The following is a 15,114-nucleotide window of genomic DNA, read 5'->3' on the forward strand; positions in this document are numbered from 1 at the left end:
GTCCCCTCCCCCCTGGGTAAAGGGGGGTCAGTGGTTAGAGCAGTGCGCGTTATGTGTTGTGTGTCGTCTGTGTGCGTGTGTGTGTGTGATGTGTTGCAGGTCGCTCCTGGTGGTGGACCGCGGTACTCCCGGACCTAGTGGGGTCTCCAGGAGGAGACCCTCTCCTTCGAGCTCGGGGTGACCAGTGTGTCCCTGTTGCGGATTGCCAGGGCCCTGGTCTCTGCCGCTCCTGGGTTGGGTAGAGGAGTCCACCTTGAGATGAGGGGCCCCGGGGAGGGGTTCACTCCCCAGGAGTCTGGGGTGACCCCTAGCGAAAAGGGCAGGGGTCAGCTCCGAGCGAGGAGGTAGGTTCGGGAGGTGGTTGGTGGAAGCCGTGGCCGCACCCCAGTGTGGCGGCCTGCACACATCCACACCTGTGACGTGTGTTGGGCCATGTGCTCCCGGTCCGCACACAGCGGTGGGGCTTAAGCGGCCTAAGGCCGGTTAGGGCGCGAGGGCCCTGTGACCGACCGGGGCGTGGTTATCGTCTTGTTGACGGCCCGGTCGGTCCAGGGTCCCGCCCAGGAGGCGAGCTAACCTATGTGTTTTATGTTTTCAGCTCCAGGACTGCAGGGAACGGGTCCCTGCCTTGTCTGCGTCCTGTGACGAGGAGCTTATATGTGTGTTTTGTGTTTCAGCTCAGGACGGCAGGGAACGGGTCCCTGTCTTGTCCCCGCCCTCCCGCCCCTTTGTTGTGTTTTGTGTGCTGCCGCTGTAAGCCGCACATCCGGAGGGGAGTGCGGCTTTGGTGGGGGGGTCTGTCACGTTGTGGGGGGGGCCCCCTACCGGTCGCCCCCGGTTACAGCGGCAGCGGTCCTGTTTTTGGTCACGTGATGTTCGTCCCTCAGGTGGGCGGGACCCGTGATCCGTCTCACCTGATGGTCGTTTGTTCGTCTATTTATGTCTTGTCTTTGTACCAGTTGACTGCTGGTTATTATTTCCTTAATCTGGAACCATGCACGAGTTTTTGGTTTGCACACTTTCTATTAAACCATCCTATTTCCCTGAGACTTGGCGTGATCGCTTCCTTTTTAGTTGCTCACACCTGCCCGTCACAAAAAGTAAACAGTTACACTATATAAAGTGCATTTACATCTATGAAATTAAATTAACTCAACCTGAGACAACTGGTTTGTTTACAACAGAAGTAAACTTAACAATAAAACTTCTATTCTTAATTAAATAAATCGAATACCCAGTCTGGTAGACATTCAGGAACTTCAAGTATTTTCTTAAATAATGTTTATATCGCCTTGAAAGTTCTAGTTTTCTTCGGCTTGCACCTGACTCCATTTCAGCCTCTTCTCCGTTTGTGTCGTGTCACTCGCGTGCTTCGGCGCGCGTGTAAAAACACTGGCTCTGATTGGCTATCATAACGCTGCCTTAGCCAATCGCTTACTGACTTGTTAAGTTAAACAGGTGTTACACCGAGAACTGTGACCTATCGGGATCTGTTACTCCTCACTAGCCTGGGCAGCGGTCCGCTCGCATTAGTATATCAATATATAGTAACGCACCGCTTTTAATGACCAGTAACGTAAACGCCGTTGTAACGACAGGAAAAGTAACTAATTATATTATCCCGTTACTGACAAAATGACGACATTACCTAACGCCGTTATTTTTAACGGCGTTATTCTCAACACTGTTCCCAGCTTCTCTGCTTACCTGTGCCGAGGGTTTAGCTCCTGCACTTGCTACTTTATGTTGCTTGTGCATGTTTAGCCGCCTCTCTGGTGACTGGTCGTGGTGTTTGGCTAACGTAGCCCTGGGTTGTGGTGTTTGGCTAATGTAGCTCTAGCCGTAGCATTGCGTTGCTGGCCGCTGAGTTTGGTAGCTCTAGCTATGTATCCTGCCGGAGTCTTGTTTTTTATCATCTGCCTGTCGGGATCTGTGGATGTCATCTCGGCTTTTACTGCTGCCGATGGAAGTGCCTCCAGTCTCAGGATTGTGTACACTTCGGATGATCTATGTTCTCTCCGCACTCACCATCGTCTCGACTCGTCCACATACGATTGCTGCGTTATTGGTATCGCTCGCCGTACCCGCTATATCCACCGGGCACGTAAACCTCGACCAGTGCTGTTCCAATCGTCCAAAACTAGTATCCCAGCTGTCTGGACAAATGGCCGTGGCTATCGGAAGTACAAAGCCAAATCCAGCCGTGGAGTTGACGCTGGTGCTCTGTGCCCTGTCCTGCAAGCAACAATCTCGTTCTCATCTCTGCCCTCTGTCTGTCCTGGCCTCTTCAACTTCGCCTTATTTAACAGTCGCTCTCTCACAGACAAAGCTCCACTTCAGTGACTTTATTGGTCAGAAGCACCTAGACATTCTCTGTCTGACTAAAACTTGGCAGACACAGGGAGATTACATCCCCCTCAATGAAGCTACCCCTCCTGGCTTTACCTACCTCTGTGCTCCCAGATTAACAGGCAGAGGCGGTGGTCTGGCTGTCATTTACAATGACAATATAAGACTAACTCTGTGCAAACTACATGAAGTTTCTGCTTTTGAATACATGGCTCTAAAGGTGTCTGGACAATCTACCGTAATTCTACTGCTGGTATATCGCCCACCTAAACTCTCCATAGCTGACTTTCTGTCTGAACTCAGTGAACTGCTTACCATCGCTAGCTCCATGTCTCCATCTCTAGTGATGCTCAGGGACTTTAACATCCATATGGACACTGTCTCCTCTGTATCTACTGACTTTTTGTCTTTGCTTAATTGTTTTGACCTAACTCAGTATGTCAATTTTCCTACTCACAAGCATGGACATATTCTTGATCTAATTTGCTCTTCTTCCTATGGCTGTAATGTTAGTAACATCTCTGGTTTGTGTTTGGGTATATCTGATCACAAAGCTATTACTGCTGATCTCTGTCTTCCCATCCCTAAAACTCGCTCTAAAACTTCCATATCCTTCCGTAATCGTTTCTGCTGTTGATTCCCCATCCTTCTCTTTACATCTTAAAGCTTCTCCCTTCACTATGATCTGTAACCTTTCCTCTGCTGATGATGCAGTCTCTCTCTATAATGACTCTATCCCCACTTTAAAACTAGGGTTGTTCCTGCCACTCACACATCTCCCTGGTTTACTCCTGAGCTTCGCACTCTCAAGACCGCTGGCCGGCGCCTTGAGTGCCTCTATAAAAGAACTGGGCTTCACGTGCACGCTCTTGCCTTTTCTGAGCATATGCTCATCTACAAAGCTGCACTTAAGTCTGCTCGTTCCCTTTACTACTCCAATCTTATTCAAGGTTCCCGACATGATCCCAAGCAACTCTTCTCTCTTGTTAATAAACTCTCTCGGCCTCCCACTCCTACAGTCTCATTCTCTCCTGACATCTCTACTGCTTTTCTCAACCACTTCCAAGACAAAATTAACTCCATTAACAAAGGCTTTCTCAACCCACCTCCTCCTGATCTCTCTCCCCTTCCTCTCAGTCCTGGTAGTGCCTTCCTCTCAAAACTTTCTCCTGTTTCCCCTGTTGACATTGCTGTAATTATTGGCAAGTCCAAATCGTCTTCATGTCAACTTGATCCTGCTCCAACTCCACTCCTGAAGCACTGTCTCCCTGCTATCTCTATCCCCATTTCTCATCTCATTAATCTCTCACTCACTTCTGGTCATGTTCCCTGCTCTCTAAAACAGGCAGCTATCACCCCTGTCCTTAAGGAACCCGGCCTTGACTGTTAAGATCTACATAGCTACAGACATATTTCCAATCTACCTTTTCTATCCAAAGTTGCCATACAGCTACAGGCTTTTCTGTCCACCAATAATCTTTTTGATTCATTTCAGTCAGGTTTCTGCTCCCTTCACAGCACTGAGACAGCTCTCCTCAGTGTACTAAATAATCTTCTCCTTTCCTCTGACTCTGGCCGTACATCTTTCCTTCTGCTCCTCGATCTCACTGCTGCTTTCAACACTGTTAACATACTCCTCTCATGTCTTTCCAGTATCCAGCATCTGGCACTGTGCTATCCTGATTTACATCTTATCTTACTGACAGGTCTTAGTATGTTAGTATTGGGAAGCACAAGTCCATTTCTGCTCCAATCACCCAGGGTGTGCCACAAGGTTTCGTTCTCGGTCCCCTGTTATTTATCATATACATAATACCTCTTGGCAGTATCATCCATTCTTTCAGTCTTAATTATCACTTTTACGCTGATGACACTCAGATCTACCTTGATTTCAAACCAACAGATTCCTTCCCTCCTTCCACACTGCTGTCCTGTATTCAGGAAATAACACACTGGCTTAGCTGCAATTTCCTCAAACTAAACGCATCTAAAACAGAACTCATAGTTATCTGCACCAAGTCGATCTCTGCCTTTCCTGAGTGCAGCCTAAATGTTGATGACACCTCTGTTAGCCAGTCACCTACTGTGCATAATTTAGGTGTTCTGTTTGACTCCTGCATCATGTTTGTACCTCGCATCAAATCAGTCTGTAAGTCTGCCTTTCTCCACCTCCGGAACATAGCTCGGCTTCGGCCCATACTTTCACCTACAGCTGCTGAAACCCTGGGTCATGATTTCATCACTACTAGATTGGATTATTGTAACTCACTGCTCTATGGTCTACCTGCAAAAATGCTTCGCCCTCTTCAGTACATCCAAAATTCCGCAGCCAGAGTCCTTGTCTCAGCTAAAAAAATTTAACATATCACTCCAATCCTCCATAAACTTCACTGGCTCCCAGTTTCAGAACGCATCCGCTACAAAATTATCTTAATGACTTTTAAAGCCCTGCATGGCCTCACACCTGTTTACCTCTCCAACCTGTTGCACCCTCACGTTCCATCGCGTCAGCTCAGGTCCTCTAACTCTGGTCTATTAACCATTCCAAGACACAGATTCTCCACTATGGGTGGCAGATCTTTCAGTGTTGCTGCCCCCACTCTCTGGAACTCTCTACCTTCCTCTCTTCGCTCCTCTGCCTCTCTTCCTATTTTCAAAGCTCAGCTAAAGACCTTCCTATTCTCTCACTACTTCCACTCTCGCTGATACTCCCAACTCTTCTCTCTTATGTTTGACTATGTTTATGTAAAGCGACCTTGGGTTTGTGAAAGGTGCTATAAAAAATAAACTTATTATTATTATATTATTATTAAATCCTGGTGAGGACTTTTACTTTCTGAACCTGGAATTGACACCTCTCGATTTGAGTGATTGGTTTTGAGGGAAAAGGCTGATTGCAAGACCAGTGAGAGGCTTAGTAAATACTGTTTGGTTTTGTGTTTAATGTTTTATGAAAATGGAGCAAGATTTCAGAAACACACTTTATTGTAGAAGGCATACAATTATTATCCAAAGTGATTGACATGGTAGTTTCTGTTTTGTTCTTAAATCATTTTGTTTTTACATTTTTATTTGTTTATTTATTTGGAATACTTTGAAACTCGGGAGTTTTGGCTTCAAAACTGCTTGTCCCAAAACTCCACCTTCATTACTGATTTGGCTGCAGGTGACATTGTTCCCTTAACACAGAAGTCTCCTTCAGAAAATATGATCTCACTTCCTGTCCCTTTGCCTCTGTTGAATTTGCTGTGGTTGGTGGGTGTATCATTATACATTCTATTGAACAGATCGTCATTACATGTATTGCCTGTATTAAAAATGCCAAGTGCAATGCAGTTGTCATACCGACTGTAGTGAAAAGGAACAGAGAACATAATGGCAAGTTCATCATTAGAACGCTTTTCATTGTTGAGGATTTGGTACATGAGGACCCCTTCAACTCCACGCAATGCACCTGATGTTTTGGTAAATGAACAAGCTTCTTTGGTCTTTTTTTGGATTGTTGGCTGTGGAGGACTGAGACAATATCCACTGCTGTTGTGGACCCTGTATAGGGAGAGAAGGAACTCAGTCAATATGAGGGATTCTGTCACCATTACTCCAGCTGTGTCATGAACAACACTCTAAGATTGTCTGTTCTGAAGCAAAATCACATTTCTAATGTGAACTACCCTCTTGTCTCACCAGCTTTCCTCATCTTGTCCTTACAAATGGTCAAAGTCTAATGTCTTTTCTATTTATCTTCTCAGGCTGTTACCCCATAGCAGCACTGGAATACACACAGTGAAGGTTTAAAAATAATCAGAATTCATTCAATAAATTGTTCATTCCTACTTACCTTGGGTTTCCCAGGGTATATTTGTCACTGAAATTGGAAATTTCAATAACAATATTTCTTCTTGTGTTTATGCTCTGAGATATTTGTTCAGCACTGGTGCCGGTCAAAGATGCCCCAGGAATAACTGCTGATGTGAATGCCATTGCCTGGGGTGAAATGATGAATGAATTAATTAATAATTCTTCAGTAGCAAATGTTACTATTATTAGCAGATACAGCGTAAAGACCAGTGATGGCTTAGTTACCTTGAAAATGTAATCCGATTACAGATTACTCCTTGAAAAAGTAACTTAGTTACATTACTGATTACTTGATTTTAAAAGTAACTACGTTAGATTACAAGTTACTTTAGTAGTTACATTCAGCAGCAAATTAATTTTTTCCAAGACTCACTTTATTGGAAGTGCATTTTTAACAATAACAATGTATCTCCTGACATTTGAATAATGTATCTCCTGACATTACATTTGTGTAGCTGCGCGGTATTATTTGTAAATTCATTTGTAAACGTAATACAAGTGAACTGTTCTGTCAGACAGCTATTTGTTGTGAAACGAAATACAATTACAATTTCAAGCATTTTTAAGTAGGTTACTTTAGCCAAAATTCCAGCACTTTTCAAACCTGGAACACAATGCAACATTAAAATTTATCAGGTAAATGTTCCTTCCCCTGTTTTTGAGGGGTGTTTCTTTACACTACCACATATCGTTACGGAGAACACTGCAAAGAATGATGTGCGGAGTCGAGCGCTACAGTCAGAAGCAAAAGTATAACTGAGCCAAGAAGAAAGCAAACATTTTTATTTTTACTAGGGAAAATAAAAATAGTAACGCACAGTTACTTAGATAAGTAACTTTAATCTGATTACTGGACTGGAAATAGTAACTCGTTATATTACTAGTTACTGAAAAAAGTGGTAAGTTTAGAGTAATGCGTTACTATATATCGCGTTACTGACATCACTGCTAAACAGTCCAACAAACAACAAACAACATTTTCCAGCTTTTTTAACATTTGTTGGACTGACAAGGGAACCTACTGTAAGACAATTAGATGAGAACCAATGCTGTTATGAGCTTAGACATTCTCTGTAGTATCTGTAGTAACAACCCATCAAAATATACTCTGCAGTATCTAAATGTACATTTTAGTATCTGGATATACACTCTTCCCACTAAAATTCTCACCCAGTGTGACTATGTGATATCCTGTTTTACCCTCACTTATAAAATGCACACCAACAATTACATTTTCACTACTTGGAAAACTCTTCAAACCAAAGCAAACATTTTAGACAAAAGTGTAAATTATTATAGGACAAGTTTGAAAATATTACTACTGTTAGCACTGCTAACCCTGGACAAGATTAGTTCCAGCTTGTGTGTATAATTGTCTAACAGCTGCTAACCAAGCTGATAATCAGTTCAGAGGAGCTGTGAAAACTATTAGATATGATAAATATCAAAACTATAATTAGCAATTAGCCCTATACAGTAAACAGCCCATCAAAAATAGTATAATTTTTGTTAGAAGTAATCTACTTACTGAACGGTTCATTTGATTTCAATATGAGGTCAGCCCAAAGGACTGAAGCAACGATTCCAGATAATGGTTAACAGTTTAAGAACATTCACTCTGCAGGTTACACGGCCAACTGGGTGACTGAGTTCAGCAGCACAACATCACATTTTTGTTCTTGCCCCAGGACACACCTACAAGCCACATCACGTCACTGGTACCTCTGTGGCATTGCCAGACTCCTCTTCCTTCTCCTCCCCTCCCCTCCCCTCCCTCCTCTTTTCTGGCCGCCAATCAGTGCTGAATCTGCCCATTGATGTTACAGTTTTTCTCTATTGCTTAAACACATTTCACGATACTGCCCCTCATTTTTCACAAACTCTAAACACAAACACTTTTCTAAAGCTACATACACACAACCTCACAGTCTCTTTTCAAAACCAACCCATCACACCAAAACAGTTGCTCATATGCTCAAAACCAACCCATCACACCAAAACAGTTGCTCATATGCTCAAAAGCAAACTTTTACACCACAATACTGCTCAAGGCCTGCAAACATGTACACACTACTGAGCATCATTAACCACATTACCAAAAATATTGAAAACACAATTTTCAAAGTGTGAGACTGTTCTTTTTACAGTTTCACAACTGCCAGGATGCATTTGAGCAACCCTTATTTATTCTCAAGTATTGGGCATTTACTATAGATTTGTGCATTTCATAGGAATAATGAATAATGCAGAAAATGCAGTAATATCACAACTCAATGCAGAAATGAGTACTGTAAACTCCATGGAGAATCCATTACACACAATAGATACAGTAGGCTACAGTAACAATCCAAAACAATGTTCAGGGTGCGATTTCTGTAAATTGTAAATTGACACAGTATGTTGTATGTTGACACTGAAATCATTGGACGGCATTACGTCGTCGGGCTGGGTCGGGCCACAGGACCTCATCAACGTCACAGGCAATATTGTCCATAGCCAAACAACGTGGGAAGAACGCCCTGGCATGCCGCACCCAGCCTTGGAATGCCTCCACAGCCACATCATCACAGGCCAGGTCCATAGCACTGAGAAGGTTCTCTCTGGTGTAAGGTTGGCGCTCATAGACCTTCCACCGCCATGATGAGAAGAACTCCGCTATTGGGTTAGGAATGGAGAGTAGGGTGACAGACACACATTAATAAATTGCTGGTTGATGTTAAACCACTCTGACCTGGATGCTGCGAAGGAAACTAACATTGTCCCAGGGGATGATATATATGGGAAGATCAGCCAGCCCAGGATTCTGCTGGTCGTGGTGATCAGCTGGCCCAGCATTCGGGTGGTCATTGTCATGCAAAACATCTCTGAGCTCTCCTAGGAAAGTGAGGAGACGCTCAGTGTTGTAGGCACCAAGTTCAGCATGCCGGTGGAGAAGCCCTCTAGAACTCATTGCAGCGCAGAGAGTGATGTTTCCTCCACGTTGGCCGGGCACATCAACGATAGCTCTCCGTCCTATGATGTTACGGCCTCTCCTCCTCCTTTTGTTGAGGTTGAAGCCAGCCTCATCCACAAATATAAATTCATGGGGTCTGGCCATGGACTCCAACTCGAAGATCCTCTGTGGAAACAAAAAGCGTTTTCAGGTGTTCAGACAGACAGTCAATACAGCACATTACAGTACGATAGTATAGTATTGCATGTAAAGTACTGTAGGCCACCGTGTACATGGATTTTACTGTACTTACTTGCACATACTGGTGACTAGGGCTGGGTATCGATTCAAATTCCAAGAATCGATCAGATTCCGATTCTGAAGATTAAGAATCGATTTATTTCGATTTAATCCGATTTAATCGATTCGATCCGATTCAATCCAATTCAGGGTTTAGTGTTATTAAAAATGTATTTGAGCTGTTTCCTGACTATGTACAGAAGCAACATGTTAAAACTAGTATTATATCAATATTAATCAGCAAATAGTTACTGATAGTTGGTAGTTACTGATGGCTGGAAGACTGATGAAAAGGGTCATCATAAATTTACCTTCAAGAAAGGTAATCCAGGACAATAAACAGAGGACATCTTTGAGGTGTCTATATCTGCAACAGTGGACTCCTACTGGGACACTAACCAGTGCATTATTATTATGATTGAAATAATTAAGAAGTCACCCAAAAGCTGTTGCTACCAAATGCATTTTTATTTTAAAAGTGCTCACACTTAAACTGAAAGTATAAAATGTAAACGTGTATTTTTCTTTAAAGTGAGAATATAAGAACAGAACTGTCACGTTACGGTCCCCGACCCCTCCCTGTTGGGCGTGTGTTAACGTTGTCTGCGTCTGTAGATCTCCGTGGGTGCGGGTGCGTCTTGTGATAATCCTCACCTGTGACTCGTCTCGTCATCACGTGGGGTTGATGTGGTTTGTCTATTTAATGTGCGTTCGCGCAGCGTCCTGTGCTCGTCGTTGTTTGAGTCACACATGTTCTATGTAAACGTGTTTTATGTGCGCTGTCTGCGCTTCGGTAAATGTAATAAACTTAACGATTTGGAAAGTGCAAAGGATTCTGTCTCGTCCATCGCCTTGCGCCCAACGTTACAAGAACATTTTAAACTTTTTTTAAACTGTAAAAACACTGGGTAAACGGTCAGTGACACGGACTAACTGTAAATAGTCACTGACACTGGATAAACTGTCCTTCTGTTTTTAGATTTCCGATTTGACTATCGTCGTTACCGTCACTGTCCGACGCCATGTTGTTTTACAGTTAGTTAGACCGAGCGCGCCTGCGCGAATTCAGTGACGAGGCGGGGGTAAAAGTTAACTAAAAAATCGATCTTTGGACGTACGAATCGATTATCAGATCATCATATGCGAATCGATTCTGAATCAGAAAATCGATTTTTTCAACACAGGCCTACTGGTGACGTAGGTGTTTTATTCTGTCAGAGTTGCGCTCAAAGGCCTGCTTCATGCATACACTCTGGCACTTGAGGACTGTCTATGGTTGTCAGGCTGACATTGTCAGTGTCCACAATGAGGACCTCTTGGGCTGGTGTCGATCTGGAAGGCCTCCCACCTGCAAATGGCAATCTTTCAACTCTAGAGAAACAAACATTTATGTTTGGTCAGAAATGATCCTTGCAGTACACACTTTTACTGTAACCATGATTTCACTTGTCTGTATGTAGGTGAACTCCACTATAGTACTGTATACTGTAAACATCTAGTGTAGAGTAGGGACTAAAAACCTAGTACATACAGTACCTGTTGTGTTCTCTGAAGGCCCGAATAATGATGGCCACTGAGAATCTGCTGAGGTTCGGTTGGACTCGTTGTCCCGCTTCGGTCATTGTCCTGCCGTGGACAATGACATGGTCAATGACTGTTGCTCTCATTTAATCTGTAATGAAAATGCGTTGTCTAGCTTGCCCACTTCTCCTCTCCCTCCTTGGCCTGCTCCTCTTTGGCCTGCTCCTCGCCCTCTCTGGCCCACTCCTTGACCTGCTCCTCTCTGGCCCACTCCTTGACCTGCTCCTCTCTGGCCCACTCCTTGACCCGCTCCTCTCTGGCCCACTCCTTGACCCGCTCCTCTCTGGCCCACTCCTTGACCCGCTCCTCTCTGGCCCACTCCTTGACCCGCTCCTCTCTGGCCCACTCCTTGACCCGCTCCTCTTCCTCCTCTGACATGAACTCCTCTTCTTCTGCCTTGATCATCCATTTGTGTTTGGAACCTTCAGCAGACTGACTTATATAGGTGTGGTCACATCATTTGCAACATGTGTTTTCAATTATGAGTCGTTGTGTTTACTGAATGACACCAGGTATGTTGATTGTGTTCAGGTTTTGCTGACTGTGGGTGGCATTTTGCATCACATGGGCTTCACAATGCATATTGGAGCAGAGATATATGCAAAATGTGTTTTAGCAAGGCAAAATGTGTTTAGAGTTTTGAGAAAAAGGGGATGGGTTTTGTGAACAGTGTCTACAGGTGAATTGTGTTTGTGGTTGTGGCAAATGGGGGGGTAGTTTTACTAAATGTGTTTAGGTAACTGGTCATTTTGTTTAGAGTACTGGGTTTTGTGTTTTGGCAATAGAGAAAAACTGTAATGGAGTTTAACAGGTTTTGTCAAGATGAGGTATTTTACAGGGTTCTGGTATGCAGATGGCATGATCACTTTCTGTTCCCTGCCTGCTTTTATGATTGGGTTTGACGTAGAAATTGACCTTTAATCTAGCACATCAGCATTCCTGCAGTCCTGTGGTCTTTATTGTACATGTTCACTGTTTTTAATAAATGTGACTGTGCACGTATCCTCTGATTTGTATTATATTTATATATATTAGTTTTTCTCAGTTGCTAAAACACAAAACTCTGTTGTCTGAACCAAATTATCAGTGTTCTAAACCCTTTTACTGAAATTGTCACACATTTTGCAGAACCATAAACATATTTTACCTAGGTAGTCACAACAGGTTCACCCTTTTGTCAGAACCTTAAGCACTTTTCACCTATTTAGACACAATTTACAAATGTATTTTCACAAACTAAAACACATTTTGCACTGTGATGCACTTGGGTTGCATAATGGCAAGCACATGTAGCAAAAGTGAAACTCAAATAAAGCACAAGTGTCACAACTTAAACACAGCCACTCTTGCAGTTTTTCTCAATTGCTAAAACACAAAACTCTGTTGTCTGAACCAAATTCTCAGTGTCCTAAACCCATTTATTGAAAGTGTCATCCATTTGGCAGAACCTTAAGCACTTTTCACCTGTTAAGACACAGTTTGCAAACACATTTTCACCCACTAAAACACATATTGCACTGTGATGCACTTGGGTTGCATAATGGTAAGCACAGGTAGCAAAAGTGAAACTCAAATAAAGCACAAGTGTCAAAACTTAAACACAGCCACTCTTAAATGATCATACATGTGGCTAATGATGTGAATAACCCAATATAAGGGGTGCGGGAAATTTTCGATTCTTAGATGCATCTCGATGCGCAACGTGGACGATTCAGAATCGATTCACAAATGACAACAATCGATTGTCTAGACGTTGGCTCTAACTGAGAACGTAATGAACGGAACATAAAGAGCAGAACTCAGAAGAGCGGAGATGTTGCACCCGGACAGTCTGTGCTGCGCACATAACAAAGACGCATGATGGAACAGCAGTAAATCCAGCCGGCACCCTCTGCACTAAAAGCTAGTGTGTGGAAGCACTTCAGCTTCTACAAAGTCAAAGGGAACACATCCATTGACAAGAGCTACACCATATGCAAGTTGCATCAAACAAAGCTCAAATAATTTGGAAACACGACAAACATGAGGAACCATATTACACGTTTCCACCTAGAGGAGGCTGAAATAACAACTGTTGCAGCAGACAGTGTACCATTGAAAACCCTCTTATTTAGTTTAGCGTTTGATAATTAATATCCCCCCTTAGATAAATGTACAGATCCAGGGGTTCACAGGCGAAGGGTTTTATGGTAAACTGGGGCGCTGGTGCTGTCATCCTGTCACTGCTCGTGGTCACTCAAGTTTGTTGACAGTGCAGTGGACGGATGCCATTGTCTCAGGATGCCCCCAAGCCTGTGTTACCTTCTGGTTCTGCCTTTTTTTTTAGCTAGGCTGTAATAGTTTAACTTAATGCCGGAGTTGCTGCCACACTCCAGAAATGTGTTTAATTTCACCTGTCCTGTATATGTCCCCATGCAGCGCTAATTTTCCCTGTTTCATTTCTCCACATGGTGGCCCGCCTGCTTGAGATGAGGGAGTTTTTCCTTGCCACTGTCGCCAGTGGCTTGCTCACTGGGGGCTAGGACCCGGCACTTGTAAAGCTGCTTTGTGACAACAACTGTTGTAAAAAGCGCTATATAAATAAAATTTGATTGATTGATTGATTGATTGAGCATGCATTATCAAAACTTGCACCCAACTCGGAAACTTTCTCAACTTTCATGGCTAAGAATTCGCGTTCGTATTCAGATGTTGAGAACCAGGGCTTTTGCGCCCCGCTGCACACATTTGAGCCGAGATACAGTGTCCCGTCTAGGAGATATTTTACTTATACAGCGATCCCCACACTTTACAACATGACCAAAGCTGGAGTCACTCAAGAAACCAGGTACTTCCGCTCTATCTTGTGATGTGTGGACTTCCATTGCCACAGAATCGTATGTCACTGTAACTGGCCATTTTATCACCAATGAGTAGCAACTACAGTCACATGTACTCCAAACAAGGGCAGTGAACGAGCCATACAGGTGCAAATATTGCCGAGCTGTTAAAGAATGCAGCAGAAGAATGGCAGATCGCTAAGAAAAAATTAGTTTTAGTGACTGATAACAGGGTTGTTGCTGCTGAATAGGGAAATTCTTACATGTGAAATGCTATGGCCACACACTAAACCTGGCAACTCAGCGAGCACTCAAGTTGCCCACTGTGTCTAGGATACTCGGGAGGATAAGACGCATCACTACTTTTTTCCACCGCAGCTCTGTTGCAAAACACTAGCTTGAAGAAAAACAGAATCTAATTGGACTACCAAGACAAGCTGAAAACAGACGTGGGTACCAGGTGGAACAGTGCATACGAGATGGTCGAAAGATTTTTGGAGCAGCAGCCTGCAGTCTATGCTGGTTTACTGTCTCCTCAAGTGAGGAGAGGAGAGTCTGACATCTGTACTCTCAGTGAAGCAGACATCTCAAATGCAGAGGATTTTGTTAAAGCCAATGAAAGATGCAACTCCTCTATTGTCAGAGGAGAGCAGCACCATCTGTTTGATTGCACCTATGCAAGCTCAACTCATCCAGAACACTAAAGAAAGTGCTGGAGAATCAACTATGGTCCAGGAGATAAAGCAGGCCATCAATAGAGACCTCAACAAGAGATGTATCAGTGAGCAGGAGATACCTATGAGCAGTGAGCAGGAGATACCTATCTGGAGAGGAGAGAGTGGAGATGTATGGAAGAGTGATTTCTGAGGATTCATCACTAGAGGTAATTCTAGCCTGTGTATCACTACAGGCTTAAAATATTCATCCACTTAATTTATCAAATAGATTAAATAGCAAATATTCCATTCAAATAAAATAAAATATTTTCTATACAGGGTTTGATTTTGCGTAAGGATGACTAAAATTGCATTTTGTTAAAAAAATTAATTGTAGTTTGAACTGAAAATATTGACTTTTTGTATTCAGGCTTTTGTGTTTACCTGTTCTTCCCATTGTGTTTACCTATAGACCCATAGTATTGTTAACCGTGTAAATCCTGTAAAGCTGCTTTGTGACAACATGTGTTGTGAAAAGCGCTATATAAATAAATTTGACTTTGACTTTGACCTACAGCAAGAAGTGAGCTTAGAAGAGGAGGAAACCCCAGAGCACAAT

The 15,114-nt window shown here is 43.3% G+C and overlaps 1 protein-coding gene across 1 annotated transcript; it reads right to left on the reverse strand.

Annotated features, from left to right (window-relative positions):
- Window positions 1-5,351: 5,351 nt before the first annotated feature.
- LOC143518477 (uncharacterized) lies at window positions 5,352-7,863 on the reverse strand. The gene is made up of 3 exons (XM_077010962.1): window positions 7,736-7,863; window positions 6,188-6,333; window positions 5,352-5,895 (listed from the first exon to the last, which is right to left on the reverse strand). The coding sequence occupies exons 1-3, from the start codon at window positions 7,745-7,747 to the stop codon at window positions 5,466-5,468; spliced, it is 588 nt and encodes a 195-aa protein (XP_076867077.1). The 5' UTR covers window positions 7,748-7,863; the 3' UTR covers window positions 5,352-5,465.
- Window positions 7,864-15,114: the final 7,251 nt, after the last annotated feature.

The sequence above is a fragment of the Brachyhypopomus gauderio genome, chromosome 7 (assembly GCF_052324685.1).
Source record: "Brachyhypopomus gauderio isolate BG-103 chromosome 7, BGAUD_0.2, whole genome shotgun sequence".
NCBI classification, from domain to species: Eukaryota; Metazoa; Chordata; class Actinopteri; order Gymnotiformes; family Hypopomidae; genus Brachyhypopomus; species Brachyhypopomus gauderio.